The 10,358-nt window shown below is 50.5% G+C and overlaps 1 protein-coding gene across 6 annotated transcripts; it reads left to right on the top strand.

Annotated features, from left to right (window-relative positions):
* Positions 1-2,367: 2,367 nt before the first annotated feature.
* On the top strand, positions 2,368-8,385 carry Cxcr3 (C-X-C motif chemokine receptor 3). 6 transcript variants are annotated; one of them, XM_052171202.1, is made up of 5 exons: positions 2,370-2,468; positions 2,748-2,880; positions 3,728-4,056; positions 5,650-5,853; positions 6,884-8,385. In XM_052171202.1, exons 4-5 carry the CDS (start codon positions 5,842-5,844, stop codon positions 7,973-7,975), a joined length of 1,104 nt encoding a protein of 367 aa, XP_052027162.1. In that variant the 5' UTR covers positions 2,370-2,468; positions 2,748-2,880; positions 3,728-4,056; positions 5,650-5,841; the 3' UTR covers positions 7,976-8,385. The 6 variants fall into 6 exon arrangements, with proteins under 6 accessions (XP_052027160.1, XP_052027159.1, XP_052027158.1 ...); XM_052171200.1 differs by having other exon boundaries at positions 2,368-2,880; positions 3,916-4,056; XM_052171199.1 differs by having other exon boundaries at positions 2,368-2,880; positions 5,758-5,853.
* The last annotated feature ends 1,973 nt before the right edge of the window (positions 8,386-10,358 follow it).

Below are 10,358 nucleotides of genomic sequence, written 5' to 3'. Positions count from 1 at the left end.
TACCTACCCTTCCTATCTTTCAAATTCATGTTCTCTTTTTTTTTTATTGTTGTCATATATATATGTAGTGCACATATATTCCTAAATACATAAGTACCACCTTCTCTGCCTATATGTCTCTTGTATGTATGTTTTCAGGGCTGACCAATTAGTATTGGATATCCAATTAGTATGCTCTGATTTCCCCCACACTTAGTATTCCTTAATTGCCAGTTCTTTGTCTAGATTTGAGGTCCTGGGTTTTCCCTCAAGTTCCTGTAAAATACTGTGCCCAGGGGCAAAGTTCGGCTTCTGGACTCTGCCTTTACTGTGCTCTAGATCTAACTGACAGGGACCCTGGCTGGAGAAGCCACCCACCTTTATACCCATAAATGTGGGTACGGAAATTCAAGATGGCACTCAGGTCCCGAGGCCAAAGGCCTTTACAATTCTAAACCTCAGACAAGCCCAAGGCTTTGATTTTCCAGCATGTGATGACTCAAGGCAAAAGAAGCTGCGCAGCCACCACCACTGAGTGCCTTTCAATAGACAGACCAGAGGGGAAAACGAGGCACAGGGAGATGAAATAAACTACACATGGCCGTGCTGCTGGTAAACGGCAGAGCCAGTAACCCAACTCAGCCTGATTCACAATCCAGGGGCTGACTCACTAGGTATCACACTGCCTCACAGGGACGGCAGGGCTCTGGCAGAGAGCCCTGTGGCCTGTGCCTTATGCAGATGGCTTCCTGCCTGGATGAAGAAATAAGAGTTCAGATGTAAGAAGGCAGAGCTAGTGTCACAGCGCCACAACACCATGCACAGGGTTCCCAAGGCTAATGCAATGCTCTGCTGGGCTTGTAGAAACTTAGCTTTCATTAGTTGAGTCATTTTCTAGCAATTCAGAGAGTTGAAGTGAGCCAGGATAGAAAGAAAGACAGGGGAAGGAAAATGAGTCCCTAACCACTGCTGAGAAAAAAAGGAAATCTCACATGCAGGAGTCCAAACTGGTTTGGGTAAAACATATGCCTTGCACTGCTAGGAGGTTGTAAGCAAGGGTACAGCGAAACCACTCTGTCACGGGTGGGAAAAAAAGAGAAAAGTTTATTTGGGAAAAGTTCAAAATTGCCATGGCTACCTCTTGTGGGAGGGCGCAGAGAATAGCCCAGACTGCTAAGGCTCCCTCTCAGGGACAACAAAGGTAGCAAAGGGGTAGAGACGGCCTTGGCCGTTGTAAAGGGGGAGAAACTGAGGGGGGGGGTATGCCAGCCAGAGTCACCTGGAGGTTTAGAGCAGTGGGCAGGGGAGGGGAGAATCGGAGAGCTAGTGTGGGCGCTTTCCTGAGTGGTACAGGTATGTGCGATAGGGAATCAGGTGCCCTGTTTGCGGAGGCTGCCAGAGGTAGTGGCTCCTCCTGACCACAGACACAGCTTTGTGAGGAATGCTGAATGTGAGCTTTTGTTTGTCCACCAGCAAGCCTTCTGTTTACCCTGTCCCAAGTCCAGACTGAGACATTATCAGTGCCATTTTGGAGCGCTTGGGACATAACGGTGGTGTGAAGCCAGCCTGGGCTAAATGGATTCGATGTCAAACTTAACACAATAACAACAGCAAGCCACTTAGAGCAGATAAAATAATAATAATAATAATAATAACACCAACAACAATAAAAGGCGTGTGTTCATTCTTATCATCCTGCTGGGACTCATCCAGCTCCTGAGATAGAAGCAGCCTTGGTACAATTGCCAAAATATGCCTGACCCACTCAGTCCCTCGGCCCTAGCACACTTTGAAAGGCTTTGAATCCCAGGGGGTTCAAATCCCAGGAGGTTCAAGAAGCAATCTTATGGGCAGAGAGACGGACCCACACTCCACCCAATAGCCCTGTGTCTGGGTCTCCCCATCCCTGGCTCTTCTTGTAACTTGAGTGCTCCTTCCCTTGGGAAATTTGGGGGGCCACGGGAAGAAAGCCTAAAGACCTAGGAGTGTGAACGGCAGATGCCCAGAGATGAGACTCCTCATTTCACAAATCGAGTCTTTTGAGGCAGCCTGGGGCTGGTAACTGAGTTAGGGAGCTTTTGGAAATTCAGCTAGGAGGCCATTGTGTGGCCCTCAGGAGGCTGTGAAGCAGCAGGCTGGGAGAGAAGGAAATGGCCCTTGCTCCTGATGAAGGGGCCCTCCTTCCTGTGAGGGTCTGGGCACAAAGGTGTCTATCTCCCAGCCTCCTGTGTCCCCAAACCACAGCTCAGAGGTGTGAAAGAATGAAAAAACAACAGGGGGAGGGGAGGCAGAGAAGAGCCAGGTGCACATTTCACACCTTGACCACTGATGAGGCCCCAGGCAGCTTCACTCTGACTAACTTCCTCCTCAGCCATCTCTGCTGCACAACAGGGAGGGCCCAGGCACCAGAACACAGGCTGTGAACTTTTAGCTAGGTAGTTGCCTCTGACCTAGTCTTGGGATGGAAAAGGACCAAATTAGAAGGCCAGGTGAGGGCTTGGCTCTGCTATGTGACTCAGGAACCTTCCAAGGTATCTCAGCTGCAAGCAACAGCTGAAGCCCCCAGCACTGCAATTCTGAGGCCTGGGAGTTGGGCTGGCCCCAGAAGAGGACTAGTGAGCTGCTAGCTGGGCACCCGGCTTTGCCACGTGCTTTCCACACATACATTGGCGCACAGTCCACAGAGCAGTCCTGTCAAATGCACGCCATCCTCCAGACCCACTCTTCAGATAAGGAAACTGAAGCCGAGTGATGAAATGCTTTCCCAGGGTCAATAGCTGGACAGCCAAGGAATTTGACTAGATCCAGAACCGGCCGAGCCCGCTCTATCAATTGAGACCAGAGACCAACCACTTTCACAGAGGACTAGCCCACTGGCCCTGGACACAGCCACACTTACAGGTACCATAAGCTCTATCATGGGATCTTTTGGCATGGAAAGTTCTAGATAGTTCTGGTTCTTGGATCTGTATTTACTCACTTCCGGTCCTCAGCTGCACCTGTACTAAGCCCTTCCCCCCCAACCCCAACCTCACCCTCCCCCCCACCCCCCACTCCCCCACCCCCATACCCCCCTGCTAGATGCCAAAGTCTGTGGTTATCTACGTTAATCTTAGAGCTGCTTTTCTGAGGGAACTGCCTGGTTATGGTGCTGATCTGTCCAAGATTTCAGAGGGTCAGTAGGGTGGAACTAGGCCTGGAGTCCAGACAAGGTGCTTTGTTAACTGCGAGACAGATGTACAAGTCACTCCAGAGCACCAAGAGACCCACCCGGTCGATCAGGGCCTGATGCTAACATCTGGCTGCCAGGCCTCAGAAAGGAAGGCTTCTCTGCACCCCACCTTCAGTCCAGCATCCCTCCCTGCAACCTGGAAAGGACAAATGGGGAGACTAAGGGCCAGGAAGGAGACTAGGGGACCCTGGACCGTTACACTTCATCTAGAGCAGGAATATTTCAGCCGCCACTGGGAAGATGCACACTGGGAGGTCGGCATCTGCCAACACGAGGCGTTTCTAAAATGACCATCTGTTTTCACTACCATTTCTTTTATAAAGCAAAAGTTCCCTTTAATGCCAAAAAAAAAAAAAAAAAATGGGATGAGGAACACCATGGCAGACTACATCCTTGCAAATGAACAAGTGTGTATATAGCCTTTGCAGTTATTTTTCTCATTTGCATAAGTCCCAGACAGGCATGAGGAAACCATGGTCCTTGTGGGCACTAAAGACATGTTGCTATGTTTTCCAGGCTTCTGTCTTCTCTGCCCCTGCAGGCAGTCAAGTACTGAGGCTTACACAGCCTGACTGGCCTGGCCTCAGGAACCCGCTTAGCCCTCCATGCACACAGCTCCTGACCTCCTCCAAGACCTCGGGTCCTTTTGACCTGAGCCCTGCAGGTGGGAGGTGATTTCAGAGAAGTGTCCCACCTGCCCACAGGAAGAGAAGAAAGCCAAGTGATGGCAGCTGCAAGCCATGGCACTGAGCTTGGACTGAATTGGTGGAGCAGTTTCTTTGAAAACTGAGCGTCAGCCCGATGTGGTGGCTCATACCTGTAATCTCAGTACTCAGGAGGCTAAGGTGAGAGGATCATGAATTCAAATCTAGCCTGGGCTATATAGCAAGTTCATATCTCAAAAAAGAAAATCCCATTTAAGATAAACATGATAGCCCACCCACAACTTTATTTTATTTTATTTTATTTTATTTTATATTTTATTTTATTTTATTTTATTTGTTTTTTTCAAGACAGGGTCTCTCTGTATAGCCCTGGCTATCCTGAAACTCACTCTGTAGACCAGGTTGGCCTCGAACTCAGAAATCTGCCTGTCTCTGCCTCCCAGAGTGCTGGGATTACAGGCATGCACCACCACCGCCTGGCTCCACCCACAACTTTAATCCCAGCACCCAGGAGGCAGAGGCAGGCAGATCCCCAAACTTGAGGCTAGTCTGTGGAGTTCTAGTCCAGCCAGGGTCACATAGTAAGACCCTGAAAAAAAGTTATCCAGTCCTGACTTCCACTACCCGGCACTGATGCACGCATACTATTGCCTTGTGTGGCGATTTCTACAATGCGCATAGGTAGGCAGTACCAAAGTACATACAGTATTCTGTTACTCGCCTCTTCTACCACATCTTCTCACATGGGCATGAGCTCCTCTGCCTTCAGCCTCATGAAAACTATGTGGCTGTCCACTTGTGTGTAGCTGGATGAATGCATCAGTTTGTCCATTTAAAAGGTAGTGGACCACCCTCACCCCACCCCCACCCCCACTCCCAACCTCCTATCAGCCCAGCTCTTGGGAGGCAGAGCTACAAAGGTCACTGAGAGTTCAAAGCCAGGTTGGACTACAGAATGAGACCATCCCGAAAAGAACCAAAACACAATTTGAAGAGTGCTAACGTCCTTTTCAGACCACCCACTTTGAGATGGGTCTGTAAAAGCAGGCACCACCCTGGGACAGACCAGCACCTAGCCAAGGTCGCTGAGCAGGGAGCAAGCTGTGTGATTTAGAAGCAGTCCTTGCACCTGGCAACAGGGCTGCCCTCTACTTCCCCATTGTGTGGCTTCAGACCTTTCCTCAAAGAACCTTCCCCCAGCCGGCCACCCCAGACCCTTCCCTAGGACCCTGGCTTTTTTGCTTTCTCACCTGGTGGAACTCCAATATTCCTGATAGCCACACAAGCCCAGCTGCCAGACACTGAGTTAGCAACTATTTCCCAGGTCCTGAGTGTGCTCCTGAACAGCTCCATCTGATGTGGGCATTCTGTGGCTATTCCAGATGACCTTGGGCTCATTATAATCCCATCATGATTTTATACATACATACCCATCAATGCCAGGTCTGGGTCAACCGTCCCCAAATTAGAAAAGAGGTGGCATGCTGCTCTTGTAGACATCCTCTCTTCCCATGCAGTTATGATAGCAGTAGCCATACCACAGCCTACTCTAACGCAGTCCTAGTGAGACTCTAATCCCAGACTTGCTGGGGAGAAGGTCCCTTCAGGTAGACTTCCCTCCTGCAGTCACTGCTATCAGATCACACTTCCTGCCTGCTTATAGACCTTTGTTTAGTTATTTATGAATGGTATTGAGTAGGACGAGAACTGCAGACTTGGTAACAGTCCCAAGTTCCTGGCTAGCCCCTTGCAAGTGTGTTCTCCTGGCCACAGGAGTGGCAGAAAAGGCAGAAAAGCCCTCTGTGGAGGGCTGGTATAGATCACCCTTTGGAAGAGGCTGTGCTGAGCCGTGAAATCTTCACTTCCTCTGTTCACTGCAAGTTCCCAACCACAAGTGCCAAAGGCAGAGAAGCAGGCAGCACGAGACCTGACCCCAGCAGCCACAGCCGGAGCACCAGCCAAGCCATGTACCTTGAGGTAAGTTCTTCTCAGCTTCAATACAGTGGCCAAGTGGCCGAACTCTGATACCAGGGACAAGTGCGGGCTGGCCTACAGCCAAGGGGCACCAGAAGGCTGAGTAAGCAGCGTGGAATGCAGAGGTTCTGCTAAGAGCATTGGCCGATTGGGAAACCCTGCCTGGCTACTAACCACAGGCACGTCTCCTGCCGCTGTGGCTTGGAAGCCTCATCTAAAAATGTCAAGCTGTAAAAACTCAACTTTGGTGATCTCTAGTTCTCAGATGGTTCGGGATAGATAAGCTATAGAGGTGAAGAAGATTCCTGCTATCCAGATGAAGTGGTATGGCCCCATTGCCCTAGCTGCTTGAGAGGCAGAGAGGCAAGAAAGCTCATCTGAGCCTTAGAGTTTGAAATCAGCCCGGTTGTCTTGGGAAGACCCAGTTGGGGCTTGGGTGGGAAGCTCAGTGGGTACCTAAGTGATTGCACAAGGCTCTGGGTAGGGGAAGAGAGGCATGCACGGCATGTGTAAGGGTGCACAATGGTTTGTAGAAAATCCTTATGTGAGACCAGAAAGTCAAGACCACCAGATAAGGGCTGAGGAGGGAAAAGAAGGGCCAGGGACTAGATGATGGGGTAAGGAAGCACCTGGGGAGCCCAGTGGTTGATCCAGGGGTGGCCATAGCATCGAGGCTGACAAACCACCAAGAATGAAGACGAAGGGAGGGATTGGAAGGTTCCAGACCCTGGGAGGAACTTCCTCTCCTGAAGAGGATCCCTGCCCTGGGTGATAATCCAGAAAGGGTCTAGGGTGGTGAGTCGGGGGTTGTCATCCTTTGAAAAGGGGGGTTACCTTCCCAGTCTGACTAGATGAGATTAAGGAGAAGTGGGCCTGGGGGGGGGGAGAGAGAGAGAGAGAGAGAGAGAGAGAGAGAGAGAGAGAGAGAGAGAGAGCCGGCTCAGAATAAATGGCAGGGCACAAAGGGGCAAGACAGTTGCCAGGCCTTTACAGAGCATGGCCTCCCCTCCCTCTTTCCCCCTTCCTTGGGCAGGTTAGAGAACGCCAAGTGCTAGATGCCTCGGACTTTGCCTTTCTTCTGGAAAACAGCACCTCTCCCTACGATTATGGGGAAAATGAGAGCGACTTCTCGGACTCCCCGCCCTGCCCACAGGACTTCAGCCTGAACTTTGACAGAACCTTCCTGCCAGTCCTCTACAGCCTCCTCTTTTTGCTGGGGCTGCTAGGCAATGGGGCGGTGGCTGCTGTGCTACTGAGCCAGCGCACTGCCCTGAGCAGCACCGACACCTTCCTGCTCCACCTGGCCGTGGCCGATGTGCTGCTGGTATTAACCCTCCCACTGTGGGCAGTGGATGCTGCTGTCCAGTGGGTTTTCGGCTCTGGCCTCTGCAAAGTGGCAGGTGCCCTGTTCAACATCAACTTCTATGCAGGGGCCTTCCTGCTGGCCTGTATAAGCTTCGACCGCTATCTGAGCATCGTGCATGCCACCCAGATCTACCGCAGGGACCCCCGGGTACGTGTAGCCCTCACCTGCATAGTTGTATGGGGTCTCTGTCTGCTCTTTGCCCTCCCAGATTTCATCTTCTTGTCAGCCAGCCACGATCAGCGCCTCAATGCCAACCATTGCCAGTATAACTTCCCACAGGTGGGTCGCAATGCTCTGCGTGTACTGCAGCTTGTGGCTGGTTTCCTGCTGCCCCTTCTAGTCATGGCCTACTGCTATGCCCATATCCTGGCTGTGCTGCTGGTCTCCAGAGGCCAGAGGCGTTTTCGAGCTATGAGGCTAGTGGTGGTGGTGGTGGCGGCCTTTGCTGTCTGCTGGACCCCCTATCACCTGGTGGTGCTAGTGGATATCCTCATGGACCTGGGAGTGTTGGCCCGCAACTGTGGTCGAGAAAGCCACGTGGATGTGGCCAAGTCAGTCACCTCAGGCATGGGCTACATGCACTGCTGCCTCAACCCACTGCTCTATGCCTTTGTGGGAGTGAAGTTCAGAGAACAAATGTGGATGTTGTTCCTGCGCCTGGGCCGCTCTGACCAGAGAGGGCCCCAGCGGCAGCCTTCATCTTCTCGGAGAGAATCATCCTGGTCGGAGACTACCGAGGCCTCCTACTTGGGCTTATAATTCTGGAATGGAACTGTAACCTGCCCAACCCAAGTCCTAATACACTCCAGGTTCTTCTCCTCCTTGTAGTTGGGCTAGCTCGAACTTACAATTTTGCTGCCAGGACACGCGGACAGCTCAGCATCTAACCAGGTCTCCTGGGGACTATACTCTCAGCTCCAAGGACAGCACCTTACTGTACCTTAGCCGCCACGCCCTATCTTGCTGTTTTAGAACTAGCTGCCTGGAGCCCCACCACCCTTCTAAATCAGCCATCCCTGTGCAAGAAGAGGAAGAGGCGAAGAGCATAGAGAGCCAGGCCTTTCTCAGCACTCAATGTGCCTATGGTCTCCAGCATCTCAGTATTTGCCCGATTTTTATGTCTAGAAACCCTGCTTAAACTTTCAATAAACAAGGTAATGAGGACCACAGTCATCCTTTGGACTGGGTCTGGCTGGGCTCTGGCGTGTATTTCCTGCCTCGTTCTACCTGGCTTAGAGTCTGTCTCTCTGCCCTCCTGGGTTCTACTGTGCCCTCTATTGCTAGACACAGTCACAAGTTTGGGTGGTAGCAGTGAAAGGTTCAACAGCTGGCTGTCTAGGTACACTTTAGGGCCACTAGGCATTAATAAGCCATAATTTCCAGATCCCAGAAGCTCAGGCCAGCAGAGAAGGTGTGGTAAAAATGAAAAATACCAAGCAATCTATACTACAGAGCAAGAGGATAGATAGCACATGCTGAGTCCTGGGCTCAGCAAGATGGCAAAGATCTATCCAAAATGGCTTTCTGGAGACTTAAAGGGCAAGTGGCTAAGAGAAGGAAGTGGTCTTTTTTTTTTCTAAGCAGAAGAGAGCAGTAGTAGAGGCAGAGAGGCTGAAGACAGCAGTGCTTTGGGAAGGCTATAAGTGGTCTCAGCTGGACCAGAGCTGAGGTGGTACATACCGGTATTTGGGAGGCAGAGGCAGGCTGATCTCTGTGAGTTCAAAGCCAGCCTATTCCACAGATTGAGTTCCAGGCCGGCCAGGGCTAAACAGTGAGAAACCATGTCTAAAAAGAAAAAAGAGAAAAGAAAAGAAAAGAAAAGAAAAGAAAAGAAAAGAAAAGAAAAGAAAAGAAAGGAAAGGAAAGGAAAAGAAAAGAAAAAAGAAAAGAAAAGAAAAGAAAAGAAAAAAATAGTCTCAGCTGACTGGAGTTAAGGGTTTGGGCAGGGGGAAGGGCTGATAACAAAGGTCTGGGATAAGGCAATGGGATCGCAGGCCAGTCAGAGAAAGTTATATTCGTTATCTGGGTAGTATTGGGGGAGGGTGAGGATGGGATTGACAAAAAAGGTGGGGCTGGGGAGCTGGTTAAGTTGGTAAGAGTGCTGGCTGAGCAAACATGAACACTCAAGTTCAGATCACCAGCACCTATGTAAAAGCTGGGTGTGGCCATGTCTGCTTATAATAGGACTGGTTTGGGTTGGCTAACTGCCAACCTGAGGGTGGGGGTGAGTTCCAGGTTCCTGTCTCAAAGAAATAAAGTGGCAAGTAATAGAGAACACCCAATATGCTCCAATGGCCTTCACATACATGCGCGCATGCACGCACATACACACACAGACACGAACACCCCACACACAGCCCACACCCCACACCAGCAACAGGGCCTGATGATTTATTTGCTAGAAGGCATTAGCATGTAGCCACCAAGAAAGAAGTGGGCAGCAAGGAGCATTTTCCATGTCTAAAGTTGAGTGGAAAAAAATAACCAGTGCTTTCCAGAAGAGTAGGTAACAGGGCTACCCCCCTACACTGTCGGTTTCTCCCAGTGAAGTCACAGACATGCCATGACTCACCATGACAAACTGGGTCTTGTATGAGGCTGCAGAAATGCTGAAGCTCGGGAAAGAAGGAACGGAAGCAGTTAGCTGGGGAAGTTTGCCCTACCATATACATACCTGCAGCCTCATCTAGTCTCAGGGTTCCAAAGACTAGACTACCCTTCTACAAAATGAGAAGCAAGAGGAAAATGTCAGAAGACTATATCCTGGTTATAAACAGTATCAGTAATAAAGATAAAGATAAGCATTATCTGTAGCAGGACAAAAACTGGGCCGGTCAAGATGCCTGTGCTCTAATCCCCAGAGCCTGTGATCAGGTAAAGGGCGCTAGCCAAGCATGGTGGTCCATCCCTATAATCTGAGTACTTGGGAGGATAAGGCAGGAAGATCAACAATTTGAGGCTAGCCTAGGTGACACTGTGGAATTTAGACTAGCCTGGGGCCAAGTAAGTCAAGCAAGCAGAAGGGGTGAGGTGGGTGAGGTGGGTGAGGTGGGTGAGGTGGGTGAGGTGGGTGAGGTGGTACACAAATTTTAATCTCAGCTTTTTGGAGGAAGCTAGAGCATCTCTGTAAGTCTGAAGCCAA

Source organism: Apodemus sylvaticus, chromosome X (genome assembly GCF_947179515.1).
Source record: "Apodemus sylvaticus chromosome X, mApoSyl1.1, whole genome shotgun sequence".
Classification (NCBI taxonomy): Eukaryota; Metazoa; Chordata; class Mammalia; order Rodentia; family Muridae; genus Apodemus; species Apodemus sylvaticus.
The sequence above is the reverse complement of the archived record's forward strand: the minus strand, read 5'-3'. Positions and strand labels throughout refer to the sequence as shown.